General features: G+C 39.1%; 1 protein-coding gene across 2 annotated transcripts in view; it reads left to right on the top strand.

Moving 5' to 3' along the window:
• LOC126203975 (N-acetylglucosamine-1-phosphotransferase subunits alpha/beta-like) overlaps positions 1-20,481 on the top strand; it is a 162,312-nt gene extending 141,831 nt beyond the window's left edge. Inside the window, exons 8-13 of one of the 2 annotated variants that reach the window (XM_049938395.1) lie at positions 6,766-7,928; positions 8,011-8,163; positions 8,261-8,441; positions 8,523-8,713; positions 13,928-14,189; positions 19,574-20,481. In XM_049938395.1, the coding sequence (XP_049794352.1) occupies positions 6,766-7,928; positions 8,011-8,163; positions 8,261-8,441; positions 8,523-8,713; positions 13,928-14,189; positions 19,574-19,645 (2,022 nt within the window). In that variant the 3' untranslated portion in view covers positions 19,646-20,481. Of the gene's footprint in view, positions 1-6,765; positions 7,929-8,010; positions 8,164-8,260; positions 8,446-8,522; positions 8,714-13,927; positions 14,190-19,573 lie in introns of those variants that run through there. The other variant, XR_007540436.1, reaches the window with a different exon arrangement.
• The last annotated feature ends 497 nt before the right edge of the window (positions 20,482-20,978 follow it).

Consider the following 20,978-nt stretch of genomic DNA (forward strand, 5'->3'; position numbering starts at 1 on the left):
GGGGAAACTACAGCCGAAATTTTTCCCGAGGACATGCAGCTTTTTTGTATGATTAAATGATGATGGCGTCCTCTTGGGTAAAATATTCCGGAGGTAAAATAGTCCCCCATTCGGATCTCCGGGCGGGGACTAGTCAAGATGACGTTGTTATCAGGAGAAAGAAAACTGGCATTCTACGGATCGGAGCGTGGAATGTCAGATCCCTTAATCGGGCAGGTAGGTTAGAAAATTTAAAAAGGGAAATGGATAGGTTAAAGTTAGATATAGTGGGAATTAGTGAAGTTCGGTGGCAGGAGGAACAAGACTTTTGGTCAGGTGATTACAGGGTTATAAATACAAAATCAAATAGGGGTAATGCAGGAGTAGGTTTAATAATGAATAAAAAACTAGGAGTGCGGGTTAGCTACTACAAACAGCATAGTGAACGCATTATTGTGGCCAAGATAGACACAAAGCCCTTGCCTACTACAGTAGTACAAGTTTATATGCCAACTAGCTCTGCAGATGATGAAGAAATTGATGAAATGTATGACGAGATAAAAGAAATTATTCAGGTAGTGAAGGGAGATGAAAATTTAATAGTCATGGGTGACTGGAATTCGTCAGTAGGAAAAGGGAGAGAAGGAAACATAGTAGGTGAATATGGATTGGGGGGAAGAAATGAAAGAGGAAGCCGCCTTGTAGAATTTTGCACAGAGCATAACTTAATCATAGCTAACACTTGGTTCAAGAATCATAAAAGAAGGTTGTATACCTGGAAGAATCCTGGAGATACTAATAGGTATCAGATAGATTATATAATGGTAAGACAGAGATTTAGGAACCAGGTTTTAAATTGTAAGACATTTCCAGGGGCAGATGTGGATTCTGACCACAATCTATTGGTTATGAACTGCAGATTGAAACTGAAGAAACTGCAAAAAGGTGGGAATTTAAGGAGATGGGTCCTGGATAAACTGAAAGAACCAGAGGTTGTAGAGAGTTTCAGGGAGAGCATAAGGGAACAATTGACAGGAATGGGGGAAAGAAATACAGTAGAAGAAGAATGGGTAGCTCTGAGGGATGAAGTAGTGAAGGCAGCAGAGGATCAAGTAGGTAAAAAGACGAGGGCTAATAGAAATCCTTGGGTAACAGAAGAAATATTGAATTTAATTGATGAAAGGAGAAAATATAAAAATGCAGTAAATGAAGCCGGCAAAAGGGAATACAAACGTCTCAAAAATGAGATCGACAGAAAGTGCAAAATGGCTAAGCAGGGATGGCTAGAGGACAAATGTAAGGATGTAGAGGCTTGTCTCACTAGGGGTAAGATAGATACTGCCTACAGGAAAATTAAAGAGACCTTTGGAGAGAAGAGAACCACTTGTATGAATATCAAGAGCTCAGATGGCAACCCAGTTCTAAGCAAAGAAGGGAAGGCAGAAAGGTGGAAGGAGTATATAGAGGGTTTATACAAGGGCGATGTACTTGAGGACAATATTATGGAAATGGAAGAGGATGTAGATGAAGATGAAATGGGAGATAAGATACTGCGTGAAGAGTTTGACAGAGCACTGAAAGACCTGAGTCGAAACAAGGCCCCGGGAGTAGACAACATTCCATTAGAACTACTGATGGCCTTGGGAGAGCCATTCCTGACAAAACTCTACCATCTGGTGAGCAAGATGTATGAGACAGGCGAAATACCCACAGACTTCAAGAAGAATATAATAATTCCAATACCAAAGAAAGCAGGTGTTGACAGATGTGAAAATTACGGAACTATCAGTTTAATAAGTCACAGCTGCAAAATACTAACACGAATTCTTTACAGACGAATGGAAAAACTGGTAGAAGCGGACCTCGGGGAAGATCAGTTTGGATTCCGTAGAAATGTTGGAACACGTGAGGCAATACTAACCTTACGAATTATCTTAGAAGAAAGATTAAGAAAAGGCAAACCTACGTTTCTAGCATTTGTAGACTTAGAGAAAGCTTTTGACAACGTTAACTGGAATACTCTCTTTCAAATTCTAAAGGTGGCAGGGGTAAAATACAGGGAGCGAAAGGCTATTTACAATTTGTACAGAAACCAGATGGCAGTTATAAGAGTCGAGGGGCATGAAAGGGAAGCAGTGGTTGGGAAAGGAGTGAGACAGGGTTGTAGCCTCTCCCCGATGTTATTCAATCTGTATATTGAGCAAGCAGTAAAGGAAACAAAAGAAAAATTCAGAGTAGGTATTAATATTCATGGAGAAGAAGTAAAAACTTTGAGGTTCGCCGATGACATTGTAATTCTGTCAGAGACAGCAAAGGACTTGGAAGAGCAGTTGAACGGAATGGATGGTGTCTTGAAGGGAGGATATAAGATGAACATCAACAAAAGCAAAACGAGGATAATGGAATGTAGTCAAATTAAATCGGGTGATGCTGAGGGGATTAGATTAGGAAATGAGACACTTAAAGTAGTAAAGGAGTTTTGCTATTTAGGGAGTAAAATAACTGATGATGGTCGAAGTAGAGAGGATATAAAATGTAGACTGGCAATGGCAAGGAAATCGTTTCTGAAGAAGAGAAATTTGTTAACATCGAGTATAGATTTAAGTGTCAGGAAGTCGTTTCTAAAAATATTTGTATGGAGTGTAGCCATGTATGGAAGTGAAACATGGACAATAACCAGTTTGGACAAGAAGAGAATAGAAGCTTTCGAAATGTGGTGCTACAGAAGAATGCTGAAGATAAGGTGGGTAGATCACGTAACTAATGAGGAGGTATTGAATAGGATTGGGGAGAAGAGAAGTTTGTGGCACAACTTGACTAGAAGAAGGGATCGGTTGGTAGGACATGTTTTGAGGCATCAAGGGATCACAAATTTAGCATTGGAGGGCAGCGTGGAGGGTAAAAATCGTAGAGGGAGACCAAGAGATCAATACACTAAGCAGATTCAGAAGGAAGTAAGTTGCAGTAGGTACTGGGAGATGAAGAAGCTTGCACAGGATAGAGTAGCATGGAGAGCTGCATGAAACCAGTCTCAGGACTGAAGACCACAACAACACATTGTGGAATGAAAGTAAGCATAGTATGCCAGCTTTTTCATTTTTATATCCCCTATGTCTGACAAAATTCGCATTGCAAACAGAGATTTGTTAAGACGCTTCAGCAGATCTGTGGTGTGCTCCTCCCAGTTGAATTTATTATCAAGCTGTAATCCCAAGAATTTAACACTGTCCACTTCTTCTATCTTCTTGTCATCGTATGTTAGACATATACTCTTGGGACACCCCTTACAAGTTCTGAACTGCATGTAGTGTGTTTTTTCAAAGTTTAGTGACAAAGAATTGGCTAGGAACCAGTGATTAATGTCCACAAATATTTTATTGGCTGATCTTTCTAAGACTACACTTGATTTGCTATTTATTGCAATGTTTGTATCATCGGTAAACAAAACAAACTTGGCATCTGGTAATGTTACTGATGAAAGGTCATTGATATACACAAGAAAAAGTAAGGGCCCCAAAATGGAACCTTGTTAGACCCCACATGTAATTAGTTCCCAGTTGGATGATGCCTGATAGCTTGATACATGGCTCTTTCCTAATAACACCCTTTGTTTCCTGCCAGAGATATAAGATTTGAACAATTTTGCAGCGTTTCCTGTTACACTATAATATTCTAGTTTACTTAAAAGGATATTGTGATTTACACAGTCAAATGCCTTTGACAGATCACAAAATGTACCAGTTGCCTGCAATTTTTTGTCTAATGAATTAAGCACATTTTCACTGTAAATGTAGATAGCCTTCTCAATATCAGAACCTTTTAGAAATCCAAACTGTGACTTTGACAGTATGTTATTTGAGATAAGATGGTTATAAAGACGACTGTACATTACTTTTTCGAAAATTTTTGAGAATGCGGGCAACAGTGAAATTGGACGGAAATTTGATGCTATTTCTTTATCTCCCTTCTTAAACAGTGGCTTAACTTCAGCATATTTCAGCCATTCAGGAAATATTCCACTGATAAACGACTGGTTACACAGATAGCTTAATATGTTACTTAGCTCAGAATCACATTCTTTAATTAACTTTGTTGATATTTCACCATACCAGCTAGATGTTTTTGATTTTAAAGATTTTATGATGGACATTATTTCTGTTCGGGTAGTGAGGGTCAAATTCATATTGTGGAAGTTACTTGAAATGTCTGGTCTAAGGTAATCCATAGCAGCATCTACCGAACCTGACAACCCCATCTTTTCAGTAACAGTTATAAAATGTTTGTTAAAAAGTTCTACAACACTATACACATGTCACCAATGTATCATTTACTCTTAATGCTATTTGTTCCTCTTCATGTCTGGTTCTACCGGTCTCCTCCTTCACTATATCCCATATTTTCTTTATTTTGTTATCTGATATGACTATCTTTTCCTTGTAAATTATTTGCTTTGACATCCGTATTACAGTCTTTAATATTTTGCAGTATTTCTTATAATGTGCTATAGCATCAACATTGGAAATGTTTCCGATTGACAGATACAGTTTTCTTTTTGTTTTACAAGATACCCCTATTCCTCGAGTAATCCATGGCTTCTTTGTAGACTTTGCTCTAACCTTGGTAAGTTTTGGGGGAAAGCAGTGTTCGAATAAGGTAAGCACTTTATTAGCAAAAATGTTATATTTTTCATTCATGCCATGAGCACTGTAAACATCAGTCCAGTGAATGTCTCTGAGGAGTGTCCTAAAATAATCAATTTTTGGCTTACTGATTATCCTCTTGAGCTCAGATTTAACAGATTTTATATCCTGTTCAGTATTAACATTTAACAGAAGGAACTGCATGTCATGGTCTGAGAGGCCATTGACTATTGGTTTTGTAATATAATTTTGTTCATTGGACTTTTCTATAAAGATATTATCAATGGCTGTTTGTGAGCAAGTGGCTATCCTAGTGGGGAACTTTACTGTGGGAATTAGGTTGAATGATAGTGTTACTAACTCAAATAATGTGTGAGACGGGCAAAACATCTTCACACTTCAAGAATAATATAATAATGCTAATTCCAAAGGAAACATGTATTGACAGGTGTGAATATTACTGAACTATCAGTTTAATATAAAGTGATGGTTGCAAAATACTAACACAGATTCAATATAGATGAATGGAAAAACTCGTAGCAGCTGACTTCATGGAAGATCAGTTTGGATTCCAAAGAAATGTAGGAACATGTGAGGCAATGCTGTCACTAAGACTTACTGTAGAAGATAGGTTAAGGAAAGGCAAACCTGCATTTACAGCATTTGTAGACTTATGGAAAGCTTTTGACACTGTCGAGTGAAATACTCTCTTTGAAATTCTGAAGGTAGCAGGGGTAAAACACACGGAGCAAAAGGCTATTTACAATTTGTACAGAAACCAGAGTGGAGTTGAGTCGAGGAGTGTGAAATAGAAGTGTCGGTTGAGAAGGGAGTGAGACACAGTTGTAGCCTATCGTCAGTATTATTCAGTCTGTACATTGAACAAGCATTAAAGAAGACAAAAGAAAAATTTGGATTAAGAAGTAAAGTGCAGGGAGAAGAAATAAAAACTTTGAAGTTCGAAAACCTCTCAAAAGGATGGATGACCACAAAGAAAAGCAAAACAAGTATGATAGAATGTAGCCAAATTATATCGGGTGATGCTGAGAAATTTAGACTCCCATGTTGAAAAAGAGGTCAAAACGTACTTGGAAATGTTAAAATGGGAAGCCCTACCCCACCCACCGTATTCTCCAGACATTGCTCCCCCTGTTCAAATCAATGGCGCATGGTGTGGCTGACCAACACTTCCGATCTCGTGAAGAAGTCATAAATTGGATCGATTTGTGGATCGCTTCAAAAGATGAACAATTTTTTCAATGCAGGATTCACACACTGCCCAGAAGATGGGAGAAAGTAGTGGCCAGCGATGGAAAATCCTTTGAATGATACATGTGTAACCAATTTTGTTTCATTAAAGCCTCAAATGGTGGGGAAAAAATGGCAGAAGCAAAGTTGTACACCTAGTAGTTATAATTTAGCTTTATGACACACAGTGCTACATGCTATGTAATTAACGAAACTTTTCAATACCCAAATCTAGATCTTCAGATAATTTATAAAACTAGTGGATATTGGTACACAGGGCAATGACAGTTAAACAACTCCTTAATTCAATGTGTTATCCAGTGAACTCAGTTTGTTTTACATCAGTAGTGGGGCTTGGCAATTTTCATTTGATTTTCAGCGGCTTTCAAGTTTTCATGTGGTTACAAGCTGTTACTTTAAAAATAATTTGTATGGATTTTTACTTTCCAGAACTGACAGTAAACTTAAAAGCTGGGCAACATCCTCAGCTGCAACTGTCTACTAAGGTTCATAAATATTTTTATCAGATTAATGGCATATTGCCATCACATATTGCTTGCTATTTGTACACATTGACTTTCCTAAATGCTGGTGGTTACATGTCACCACTTCTTCCCTGTCAGACCATATTACCATACACACCACAATTGAGACACACAGTACAGTGCAGCACTGAAGGTGAATATTACATTTACCATTTCAGAGTTGGTACATTTGTAAACAAATGATGTATTCATTGCTTATTTATGGCTTAATTCTTTCCTCCATATAATTACAGAATCAGCTCTTTTTCCCATTTAAGTTTGTAATAGTTTATCTGAAAGATAAGCATAACTACGTTGTTTACAAATCTGTTTTTCATTCTATTTGTTTGACAAAATGCAAAATTACTTTTCAGGTGTACTTCTCATGGTCAGTTCCAGACTGTTCGGTTTTATGTCCATGGTCTTACATCAATGATGGCTCCTGTGATGTTGCATGTAACACTTCAGACTGCTTTTATGACGGTGGCGACTGCGATCTCGGAAATGGAGATGCCGGAAGTAATGGTGGCGTGGAAATGTATGATGAGAACAACCAGAGCATGGATGCTTTCAATGATGATGGATTTGACAGTCAGCTCAATTTTGAAGACAATAATGACAATCCATTCAAGCACATAAACTTTTTTGATGACATGGATAGGAAAGAAGGAAGTCACCAGGAAGATTCAGTACCTAAACTTTTTAACACCTCAGAAAGAGAAACACTTACAGAAAATACTCTCAGTGCAATTAACAGTGTTGAAGAAAATAATGAATATACTGAACCTGTAGCATCATCATCTACAGCTCATCATGTTTCTGTAAGTCACCAAACTAACTATAAATTCCATTATAACTATGACAGAACATTGTCACATGATTCAGTCACCAAATTTCCTGTTGGTTCTAATGAAACTGTAGGACCGCTGACACAAGATAACAGTGTGTCATTTGGTACTGCTCGGTTCTCAAGTGTTCCTGATGTAAACAAAGAGGTTGATGTTAATGACCATAACAACACTAGAACATTTGCTACCAAGTCTGTGGGCACATTTGTCAGTTCTATCAATAGGAAGCCAAACTCCATTGATGATAACTTTCAACTTGCAGATGAAACCAGACATGTGAAAAACGCGGACGGAAGTTCTCACAAAATCAGACGCCAGTCATCTTTGAGGAAAAATGTGAAAGATATGATCAAACAAAACAGGAAAAATTATGGAAAATACCACAGATGGGACAGAACTAATGTTGAAAAAATTATTCCTAATGCTTCTAAACCGAGAAAGGCATTTCTGGAGCGTGTTAATGGCATGGGTGTCACAGAATTTCCTCACGAGAAACAGAATTACAACCAATTACGTGTTTACCGAACACCTTACAGAATATCTCGAAAGGTGCTTAGAGACTCGTTTGCTGGGTCATTGCTCTACGTAAATCGCCTTTATAACAAGGAATTTGGTTTTGAGGTGCGAAAAGTTCCTGCACATATGCCTCACCTCATAGATAAAAAGATAATGGAAGATTTGCAGAGAAGGTAATAAATATAGTGTTGCAGCACATATTATATATTTTTCTGTGTGAATATTGTACCTTATGGTTATTTATGGTTATTTCAGATTTCAGGACGAATGGCTCTTGACCTCTTCGCATAAGATACGTAGAGCAAATGATATGCAGTATGCTTTCTCTTACTTTTATTTTCTTATGAGTGAAAAGAAGTCGCGATCTGCTTCACAGATATTTGACATATTTGACACTGATCAGTCAGGGTAATAATTTAATTTTTGTGCTTTTAATTTTGTGCTTTTAGCTGTTCAGCAATCAAATTGTTCATGAACATGAAACTTTTTTCTCTCTTTGTTGCAGAACATTGTCCGACAGAGAAATTAGGACACTTCTGGCGAGACTTTACGAATTGCCCATTGGCTTTCACCGTGTTACAGCCTTTACCGACAAAGTAATAAATTGTTCTAGAACAGTGCCACATGTAGTATATGAGAGAGAAGCATTCACACCAATGTATGAGAGGTACCAGGATTCCAGGCTTGTAGGTAGATACTCATTAGCTTCTTTTATGTTTCTGAGTTTGTACTTGTTGTAATAATGTCTTCCCTCCCACTTTTGCCAGCCTATTGTGAGCAGACCACTTGTGGTGAATTGTGGGCCATTGGCGAAGTTGTTAACATCCAAGTTTGGCTCAGTAAAAAGGTATAAATATGAAATAGTGAAAGATAAACATCAAGATGTGACTTTCAAAATGATTAATTCAAACATAACCCATGTGGTCTCTGTTCTCGATGAAATACGGAAGGAACCAAAGTAAGTACCAGATTATTAACCACAGAACTGAATAAACTGTGATTGGTAAATTGTAAAAAAAATGAAGTTTAAGGCTATTGTGCATGTACATAGTTACATTATATGTGCACTCTTTCATAAATACTCAGCTCCCTACTTGTCAATCAGTACAAACCAGAGGACTCTGGAACACTAGTATTTTATCTATCAGTGCCAAATGAAGTGGACAAATAATAATCTGGTACAGTAGTATAACCATTACTGAATGGTGTGTTTTCTATTGTCGTGTGGTGTTCATACTATATGTGTGGCAGTGGTTTATGGATAATCTCTTGTAGATGGTCAGTACAGAGCACAGTCATAATCATTGGCTTCAGTGTATGAGGGAGGCAGAGCAGTTTTATTTTGCAGCAGTCTTCCTGTCTCCTCTGTGGTCAGGCCTGGTCATCTTCGCTGTGGATATCCTCTCCCCTGCCGCTTCTCTGGTCACAGCTCAAGAAAAAGTGCACGGACTGCATTTATCACAGTGATAATTGATAGAAACACACAGGACTTTATGGGAACTTGGCACACAGACCATAGCTTCTGGTAACACTCCTGCTACAGAAGAGCCATGACAAGATTGTGTTTTTTTCTACTGTGCCTTTTGCTTGTTCCCTTCCAGAATTAGTGCTTCATACAGTCATAAATGAAAATGTGCCTTATTGCCTCCTCATCTCTCACCCACTGTCTCTGGTCTCAATTTATTCTGATTTATTTTCTTGTTACCTATCACTTTGTATTCCCATCATTCTTTCACCCCCAGCCCCCCCCCCCTCCCTCCTCCTCTTACTGTCCCCCCTGAACACTATGCTCTGTACTTTAACTCTGCTTGTACCATTTTTATTCAGTGTGAACAAGGGTGCAGATCCAAACATAATTCCTCATTCCAAATTAATTCTGCCTTGCGTCTGTAGATTGAATTATTTGAACGCAACACTGAAGGAGAGTTTTATTTCTAGCAAATACTGACATTTGCGTGAGATTTATCTTACACCATGAAAACTGTCTTGTCCCCTTACACACGCCCCCCCCCCCCCCCACACACACACACACAACGGCAGAATGAATAGAAAAAAAGGATCTACACTGCAAAGAACGGCCATCACATTTAATTTTTGATCTCTGCGGCTTTTTGGTATGCTAGTGTGCTTCTGGCAGAACACCCAGAAGTAATATTATATTTCATACTGTTGTTGCCAGTCATGGTAACATAAAATGTTTTATTACCTGTTTGGAAGCATGTAAGAGGGACACGGTGAATTGAAATAATATTTTCGCTTGAATCCATACAAATAATTGCTCAGAACTGTGCTCAGAATGCAGTTCTGAGCCCAGCCAATTATGTGTTTATGTCTGAATTTACATATCACCAAAATAATCATTGTCATTGTATGTCTTTAGCTTTTTAAGTACACCTGCAAAGATGATATTCTTCCCGTTCCACTATCGTATCATCAAACAATTCATTTCACGTATATTATGGTCAGTTACACAGCTAGTGCAATGGAGTACGAATTCTTGAAATGTTTCTTAATATCTCACAAGTGTCGGCCGGAGTGGCCGTGCGGTTCTAGGTGCTACAGTCTGGAACCGCATGACCACTACGGTCGCAGGTTCGAATCCTGCCTCGGGCGTGGATGTGTGTGATGTCCTTAGGTTAGTTAGGTTTAAGTAGTTCTAAGTTCTATGGGACTGATGACCATAGCAGTTAAGTCCCATAGTGCTCAGAGCCATTTATCTCGGAAGTACTTGAAGGAAGGAAGTAAACGTTGTTAGAAAGAACATAAATCCTGGATGGATCTAGGTTTTATTTTTGAAGGTTAAAACCAATTTGCCACCTACAATTTGCTTTTTTATTTTTGAAGTGATGATTTGTGTCTTTTTTTTCATCATTCACTTGTGCACTATCATCTGATTTTGGTACATGGCAGTTACCAAATTCCACAAATAATGTATGTATAAAATGACGTAGAATAAAGTAGAATCAGTTTCTTTACTTATAACGCAGTGTTCATTCTTGCTCTGTTGTTGGCTCAACTTGTGTAACATGCACTGCAGCACATACTGCGGAGATATTTGTTTTGAAGTGTACAGGGAACTTTGATTTTTGAAGGTCACGATAATGGGAACACACACAAATCCGCTGATAGTGCACGAGTAAGTGAAGGAACTTGTATAATCTCCACTTAGGGCCAACAATGTTTACTGAACATGATCAAGTTCTGTGACAACAAACTAAACTTGTCTATTAGTTCACAAACCACATATAATAGTTCTTGGCAGTAAATTCACCTGAACCACAATAAAAGTTAATGTGGAGTAATTGCTGATTAAGCTGAATCCATAATTAACTGCCACACACAATTAACGACGAGTGATGATGAGGATCTTCTGCAGCAAAAGACAGTGTCCATTGACCTAGTTCATTAATCTTCAAGTGACCGAATATGCTTAACTTTGTCCTGCTCTTCCATATTGATGTAATTCACAAATCAAAGTAAATTTATTCCAGAGAAGGCACAGTTCATTTAGGTCTGTCCAGTACAGATCTAATTATAAGTATCATACAGTCAGTTATAAGTTATTCTGTGTTTCAGTATCGGTGTTAACAATTGACATTCACACAAACTGCATAAGTTTAGATTTGGTCCTATAAAATTACTTCCGCTCAGTGTGAAAGATTATCCAGTTTACATCTTCTAATTAACCTTTACATATCAAATAATATACAGGTTAAGCCTTTCCCACCTTAACTTTCACTTCTCAATTTCCTGCAGTTCTGTGACCAGATGCAAGAAAAGATGCTTTAAAATAATGAAAATTTGGAGGTAAGGGCAAGGTTCACTAGCTAACACGTTCTGGGTCAAAGAGTAAAAGTGTTAGAGACACTGCCCTCTCCTAATGAAGGCAATGTTACACATATTGATATGTATGTATCTTGGTTTTTACACACGACAAGGTTATTGAAGAAACATTGATTTTAAAAAATTAAGTAGGCAAAGGTGCCAAGATGGTTTTTATCTTCAAAAAGTTACTGTAACTGTGGACCAGTGCATAAGGATATTAATGTTCCCTGTAATGTCCGTTAGTCATTTCATATAAATATTAGCACTGGTCCATCAGCAGGGTTTGGGTCAATACTTTTTGTGTGTGCTTGTCAGTCAGAGCTGACTGTTCATCTGTAATACAGTGGCTGCTGGTAAGACAGTAAAACCCAGTAAATTAAACCATATGAATCTACAAAAACGATTAGAACTTACACCTTTGTATGCTAGGCTGTGCATTTCCACTCACACCAGAAAATTGTGGGTGCGTGTGTGTGCACACCAGACTTGAACTCTTATGGAAATTGGTGAAATGCTGTGAGTAATGAGAATAATAAGCAAGGGGCACTACATTCGTACTGTGTGGATGATTTGATAATTTGGGTCTGACGGAAGGCCTACTAAGGTAGTCCGTGCAGTTGCAATGACCTCTGTGTCCAGTTGACTTAGTGTCAGAGTATATGCCTTGAAGACAGAAGACTTGGTTTCGAATCCCAGTATGGCACAAATTTTGAACTTTCCCTATTGATTTAAAACAATGCCCACTTGCAGCCAATGCCTGTAATTCTTTTGTATCTTATTTACCGTTGTATCATATTTTGCTTCTTTTTCCTATTGTGCCCACACATACTGTATACAAAAGCTATATGCATTTACAATTCTTACTCCAGAATTTGGAGGTCACTCCTACACTTAAGAGATGGTATGCTGGGTTGTGTGTCACCATGAGTCAGAACACATTAGATAAGGTAGCCATTCTGCTAAAACATCTTCTCTGCAACCACTAGGTAGTTCAGGAATGTGAAAATAACTTTTCCCACAATTCTTTAGTTTTGATTTTTGGTAATTTCTACATTAATTGGCAACAGTCTCCACTGGCGAGTCACAAAGCTTCTGACTGTATCTTGACTCCCTGTCGTCGTGAATGGTGGAGACACAGCTGTGCATGATTAGTAATTGTAAATGAAATGGCCTCTGGCTGCATAGCTGGTTTTACAACTTTTTTATTACACAGTCAATTTTTAGACCTTTGGTCCCACCATTTGATGCACCATAAGTACATATCTAATAAGTTTTTATTTTATTTTTTTATTTATTTTTTATTACAGTGGCTGTCAACCTGACAGAAACAGTGCAAGCCCCACACCCACAGTACCATACAAAGTGACACTGGTGGGCAACAGACTACCCGCCAGTTAGTTGGTTGTTCATAGAGGAAGTACAAATCCCATGAGCGGGTTCCAAAGCTTCACGTCTGCACTTCAACAGTCACTGATCCTAAGTCCAGCCTCACACATAATGGCTAAGGCAAAAGGCTGGTCACGAGGTGACTTTCTGTAGTTGGTATATCTCCTCACAGCGTAGAAGATAGTGTGTAGAGTTGAGTGATTCAATACTGTACGTTGGTTTGCAGTGTGGTAATTACAAATAGTTCCTGCCGTCCTCTTAAACTGCTTGCCAAAGAACCATGTTGGAAACAGTTTCTGCCAGCGTGATATGCACCATCTGCTCTCCAAATAAAACCTTTGCAGAGCTGGATTTTGTGGCCTGTTTGTAGCACTATGTGCTACAAAAAGTAATAACAGACTTAAAATGGCCAGCCGTTGTGGCCGAGCGGTTCTAGGCACTTCAGTCCGGAACAGCACTGCTGCTACGGTCACAGGTTTGAATCCTGCCTTGGGCATGGATGTGTGTGTTGTCTTTAGGTTAGTTAGGTTTAAGTAGTTCTAAGTCTAGGGCACTGATGACCTCAGATGTTAAGTCCCATAGTGCTCAGAGCCATTTGAACCATTTGAACTTAAAATGGAAAACCTCAGCATTTAATGTCATTCTGTGCAACCACTATTTTTAATGGCTCAGACTACTAGTTGCCAGCTGTTTGAGCACCCAACTTTTGTCTGTTGCTCCCAAAGAAGGGATCGTGTTCCTTGAAAGCCCATGTTGTGCAGGCATTGTTTTTTTCCAATTTTTTAGCTGCATTCATATGTTACTGTGGATATTTCATGATAACCGTATATTACTATGGCTGCAATATTCAGTTTTAATATGTGTTAGTTAGATTTTTTTCAACAAAATAGAAAATTGTGTTATTTCAAAATTTTAACATTTGAAATACATTAACAAATTGTATAAATGCCCTTGTTAACAGGAAATTCATATGTCTGAATGACAATCTGGACCCTGCCATTGAGAAAGTCAATGATGTGATTCGTGCAGTTCTGCAGGACTTCTATGAAGCACTGTTTCCTGCTCCATCATCTTTTGAACTGCCACCAGAATACCGAAATCGGTTTCTGCATGTATCAGAACTGGAGGCTTGGAGAGCGAGCAGACATATCGCACGTGTGTTTGTATATTTATGCCTAGCTTTACTTCTCAGCTTTTCACTTGTCAGTTTCCTTCTGATTGAGGTGAGTAGCAGATGATCATTATTCTTTCCATGTCCTGTTTATGTTATGTGTTATAAAGTTATCAATATTGATATATGTTACTGTTGACTTGCACTATACCTATTCCATCCATGTCTGCCAACAAGTGATCCATTTAACTTTAATTTAAAGTTGAAGTAAAATAATTACATTCCAGAATTGCTTGTATCTTGTCACATTAAAGGGAGAGGTACATCATTGTGAACAACATGAACCTTCATGCACAGAAATCTTCCTGTTTGCAGTCAAAGTTCTTGTGTGTTATAGCAGGTGTAGTCTACATAAAGAGAATACAAGCATATCACAGTCTTGATAGTACATGTATGATCCACCTACATTATCCAGTAGGCAATGACATTTAGTAAAGGGCAGGGTGCGCAAGAAGTAACTAGGTATTATTAAATGGCTGTTAAATTTTTAATATTGATGGAATAATAATGGAAATAGTACAAACGTACAGAACATTAAATGGGCTAGTGATTTTTCATGCCGTGTAGTACTGACTGTGGCCATAAGAGGCAGTACACTCAGCAACAACAAAGATGGCCAATTGCCATGAATATAGGTTGTTTCACACTATTGGGTGTGGAACTTGATTATGCCTGTGCAGAGATGTTAGCATGCGGCAAAGGGAGGGAATGCTGCAGTTCCCATTGAGACAATAAAGAATTGTCATGCAAAGCTGAAGACCATAGGTTTGGTAAAGAATGCAGCAAAAACAGGTGGCAATCCACATCTTGGTGTGCTGAGAATGTGGTGATTTTGCAGAACATGTTCAGTCGTAGCCCGGGGAAGTCGAAATACCTGGCAGCTTGTGATAGCAGGCTGTGCAGAGTTAAACTGTGGAGTATGGATCCCATTACGTGCAACAGCTGATACCAGAAAACTGTGATCACAGAATGGAGTATGGGTAGTTGATGTGGGATTGGCATGGAGATTGGCCTCAATTGTTTCATAACATCCTCTTGACTGATGAGGTCATATTCCAAGTGGGAGGTTTCGTCAATTGGCACAATTTCCATTACTGAGTGGCACAGAATCCTGGAGTTACAGTAGAGAAGATGCATTCTTGTCCAAAAGTGACCATGACCGTGTGGTGTGGAATAACTGTTACAAATATCATGGGTCCATATTTTCTGTGTGGCACAATGAATGGTGAATGCTACCTTCCGGTGCTTCAGAATTGTGTTTGGTCTTACTAATCCTATACAACTTCCTCCAGAAAACTGTGGATTCCATTGCAGATTGTTTGAGTAAATACGTCAACACCACAGGTATCTACATCGAAATTTAATGAACTGGATGGGAAAATACTGACTACATTATCTTCATGCAAGACAGTGCACCACCTCATTATGCAAATGTCGTGTGGAAATGGTTGGATGAGAAATTTTCAGGACATTGGCTGGGGAAAAGTAGACTACATGAACGGCCTGCAAAAAATCCAGACTTGATACCTTGTGACTTTTTTTTTTTTTTTAATGGGCCCGGGCAAAACAGGAGGAACATTGAACGAAACCTCACACATTGGATGAATTAGAAGCGTGGATTCAGGAAGTTCTTACCAACATCCCACACAGTTTCCTCCAGATAGCTGTGGTTTCCAATCCATATTGGCATATATTGGTCAAACTATCAGGACCGTGGAGGACAGATGTACTGAGCATAAACGGCACACACGATTACAGCAGCCAAATAGATCTGCTATTGCCGAACATTGCTTGGATACTGGTCACCCCATGTTATATAATAACACCGAGATATTGGCATGCACGTCCAGCTATTGGGACAGTGTCATTAAGGAGGCAGTTGAGATTAAACTAGCGAGCAACCTCGTTAACAGGGATGGAGGTTTCTGTTTAAACTCTGTTTGGAATCCGGCTCTCTCCCTTGTCAAAAAACAGAGGAACAGAGTCAATGCTGCCTCACCTGTGAATTCATAGTCTCACTATCGATAGCTCTGACTTTGGTCATCTTTGGTGGCACTAGTGTTCAGTGTGTGTGTTATCTTTCCTGCTTCTGTCGCAGAACCGAGGTATTAAATTTGCATGCACGCCGCCTGTCCGTTGCAGTTTGCCTTGAAAATGGCGGGGTGTTCTCCCGCCGAAATATCGGCGGTCGCTGAAAGTGTTACCTGGCTGAATTCCCGGAAGTTATTTGAGAGGTCATGAGGAAGTTGGTAGATACTGCAGGTGCCTACATAAAAATTAAATGGACTTTTAACATATTCCCATATAACAGTGTACATACTGTATTAATTCCAAATAAATAACTGTGTGAAGATAAAATGTATGTAATGTTAATTAAATCGAAACCCTTAGCTGCCAATAGGTGTTGTTGAAATACATCAATAGAGACAGCTGAAAATGTGTGCCCCGACTGGGACTCGAACCTGGGATCTCCTGCTTACATGGCAGATGCTCTATCCATCTGAGCCACTGAGGATACAGAGGATATTGTGACTGCAGGGACTTATCTCTTGCACACTTCCCGTGAGACCCACATTCCCAACTGTCCACAACCTACGTTTGTAGTGCTCCTAACAGATATTTGCCCATTCACTCATTACTCGCACCAGACTAAGCTGACGAGTCTCGAAAGAGTTTGGCAAGGCGTGTGCATTGGCACAGGAGGTGGTCAATGGCCAGGTAGCCTTTAACTATATGAAGATGGTATCTGTTCCCGAAAGAACAGATACCATTGATGACTGTGCAGCTTCTCTAGAATGAAATGATAATTAAATCGAAACCCTTAGCTTCCGACAGTCACACTACCCTCTGTGCCCTCGGTGGCTCAGATGGATAGAGCGTCTGCCATGTAAGCAGGAGATCTCGGGTTCGAGTCCACAAATCGGGGCACTCATTTTCAGCTGTCCCCATTGATGTATTTCAACAACACCTGTTGCCAGCTAAGGGTTTCAATTTAATTATCATTTCATTCTAGAGAAGCTGCACGCATGGTCATCAATGATATCTGTTCTTTTGGGAACAGATACCATCTTCATAAAATGTATGTGTATTTCAAAACCTAATTGCTTCCTGCAGATGATGTACATAAATACATCAATTTCATAACCTAGTTACTTGCTGCATATGATGTATTTGTAAGAACGCCACAATACTTGTCCCCCGCACTGACAGGGTAATAATCACACTGCCTCACCAGTATTAAACATGCCCATTTCACAAATTTAGAACTATTTTGTTTGTTAACTCCCCAAGGAATGGAACATTCTAAATTTGAACATGTTACATTAACTTCATCCATCTTCCTGGATTCCAGTAGCAAATTGTAACCAGTAAATGACAACAGCCACAACACTGATTAATTCATTTACTCATTCATTCTGTTGCAGGCAGCTGTGGAGGAGAAAAAAAATGTGTTCTATGAAACCCCCAATTCCATATTGAACAAATAGGTGCCCTGTTGTGAAGAACACATGCCTTCATTTAAAGAAATTTCCTTGTTTGCCCCAACCGTTTTACTTGTCCGATCCTGGTTTTTGTATATCACGTGGAGGGAGTATATCCTATGGGAGATCGGTCTCTAATGTCAGAACTACAGTGGCTATACGAGGTGCATTCAAGTTCTAAGGCCTCCGATTGTTTTTTTCTAATTAACTACTCACCCGAAATCGATGAAACTGGTGTTACTTCTCGACGTAATCACCCTGCAGACGTACACATTTTTCACAACGCTGACGCCATAATTCCATGGCAGCGGCGGAGGCTTCTTTAGGACTCTGTTTTGACCACTGGAAAATCGCTGAGGCAATAGCAGCACGGCTGGTGAATGTGCGGCCACGGAGAGTGTCTTTCATTGTTGGAAAAAGCCAAAAGTCACTACGAGCCAGGTCAGGTGAGTAGGGAGCATGAGGAATCACTTCAAAGTTGTTATCACGAAGAAACTGTTGCATAACTTTAGCTCGCTGTGCGGGTGCGTTGTCTTGGTGAAACAGCACACGCGCAGCACTTCCCGGACGTTTTTGTTGCAGTGCAGGAAGGAATTTGTTCTTCAAAACATTTTCATAGGATGCACCTGTTACCGTAGTGCCCTTTGGAACGCAATGGGTAAGGATTACGCCCTCGCTGTCCCAGAACATGGACACCATCATTTTTTCAGCACTGGCGGTTACCCGAAATTTTTTTGGTGGCGGTGAATCTGTGTGCTTCCATTGAGCTGACTGGCGCTTTGTTTCTGGATTGAAAAATGGCATCCACGTCTCGTCCATTGTCACAATCGCCGAAAAGAAAGTCCCATTCATGCTGTCGTTGCGCGTCAACATTGCTTGGCAACATGCCACATGGGCAGCCATGTGGTCGTCCGTCAGCATTCTTGGCACCCGCCTGGATGACACTTTTCGCATTTTCAGGTCGTCGTGCGGGACTGTGTGCACAGAACCCACAGAAATGCCAACTCTCCAGGCGATCTGTTTAACAGTCATTCAGCGATCCCCCAAAACAATTCTCTCCACTTTCTCGATCGTGTCGTCAGACCGGCTTGTGCGAGCCCGAGGTTGTTTTGGTTTGTTGTCACACGATGTTCTGCCTTCATTAAATTGTCGCACCCACGAACGCATTTTCGACACATCCATAACTCCATCACCACATGTCTCCTTCAACTGTGGATGAATTTCAATTGGTTTCACACCATGCAAATTCAGAAAACGAATGATTGCACGCTGTCCAAGTAAGGAAAACGTCGCCATTTTAAGTATTTAAAACAGTTCTCATTCTCGCCACTGGCGGTAAAATTCCATCTGCCGTACGGTGCTGCCATCTCTGGGACGTATTGACAATGAACGCGGCCTCATTTTAAAACAATGCGCATGTTTCTATCTCTTTCCAGTCCGGAGAAAAAAAATCAGAGGCCTTAGATCTTGAATGCACCTCGTAATGCCTGCAGCCGTGTACTGATCCCAGTATGCATTCTACAATTATTGACAAATATCTGCTGCAGGGAGTCTTTTCTTTGAAGGGGTGTAAATCTCGGGCTGCCATTTCTGTGCAAATGTCATTAAACAAACATGCTACAAACAGAAAAGACTACTATTCTTATGGAGTAAGTGCACAAGGACCAGCTGGGAACAAAGTCTTGATCACAACTTTTGGAATGACTTTTGTATGTCAAATCTGTGGAGGCATCACCGATATGTCAAAAGGCAATTTCAACTTAACAGCTAGAAAAGATATAATTGTGATAACTGCTGAGTCATTTCCATGCATTAGTCTTATATGTAATTTCAAAGCATTTTCTTATTTATATTCTAATATATTATCAGTTGCTTGATGATATAGTAAGATTTCATAATTTATAATTATTTGAGTTTAAGATCATTTATTACTTTCTCGCATTTCATTTTGCAGCGCCAGGTTCGATGCCGTCGTAAAGCGTCAAATGGCAATCTGGCAAGACAATATGCAGATGTGGGCGTGTAATGTGTAAATAATGCTACAGGTTCTGAATCACAATCTAGTCACAATGTAAATATTTCCTTACATTCCAGTTTTTGATGGATATATTTGTAATTTGTTTATTAATAATTTTTGTCTTAAATAATACTTTTTGTAATATGAATAGGCAATGAATGTAAGGTGTGTATATATATGGCATCAGACTGTTTGTTTGTAATAGTGTGAATAAGGAAGAGCTGTACAGTTCATATAAAACATCACACCATTTTGTTTGTACAGCAAAAACCCAAGTGGTGTTAGAAATGTAAGTAATATTTTTCTTGGAATATTTATCTCCAACATCCTTTTCCAAAAGTTGCTGTAAATGTTGACATATTGGCCTGAAACATTACATTATTTTGCTTGACAGGAAACAGAATTCCTCCTCTAGCAAATCCAGAGAGAAATTGGGTAATGTGGTAAGCGAAAGGTGAAGTATTAGTCACTTGGGACTAAGAAACAAATGTTCACAATGCAGTCATTAGGTAAAATAACAAAGACATGTTGATAAATGATTGGATACTAACTGTTTAGGGAAGTGGGTTTTAAAGGTGCAGCAAGGAATGATGTGTGTATGAAATTTACCCAAATAGTTCAATACTTCACTGTACAGAACATTCTGCAAATATTACAGATAGCCTTGTCAACCTTTTCTAGATGATGTCCAGAACTGTTGTGAGTATCCTTTGAATGAGTCTTGGAGTATCATTCCATAGACAAGTTTTATTAGTCAGTTGTGAAGGCATGTGTAATTAATTATGGAAATCATTCCTATCATGCTGCAGTCTTAATAAATAAAGAAAATTTTGCAGACTGTCAAATCTGTTCTTCAATCAATTTTTTATTGGAAGTCACTTGTATAAAAAGAACATTAATTCATGTAACTGCTAATATACCCTCAACCCGAGCATATTGATAGGTCAAAGTGAAAGGGCAACATATTATCATAAAACAGCTGGTTCTTAAGTTGTAATAAATGGGGAAGGCTCTGTGATTTTACTTTTCCACCACACACAAGTGTTACAATGCTGACAGTTTTTCGACTATTTTGCAAATGTGAGAAGCAAACATAGTGTAAATTGCAAAACAGTAATCTGAATATCACTGACCATTTAAGTCCCATGTAGTCTTCTTGAACTGAAAACTGTGCTGCTGTTCAGTTGGCTGCCTCAAGGCTGCTGCACAGCTTTAAAATCTCGCCACACCTTGTCACATGTGTTAACAGTATTTCAGTATCCCGATCTTTACGGTTATAACAGGAAGACTGCGATAAAATGTCAGGAGAACACTTAAAGCTAATTCCTTCAGGATAGTGGAA

The sequence above is a fragment of the Schistocerca nitens genome, chromosome 9, assembly GCF_023898315.1.
Source record: "Schistocerca nitens isolate TAMUIC-IGC-003100 chromosome 9, iqSchNite1.1, whole genome shotgun sequence".
NCBI lineage: Eukaryota > Metazoa > Arthropoda > Insecta > Orthoptera > Acrididae > Schistocerca > Schistocerca nitens.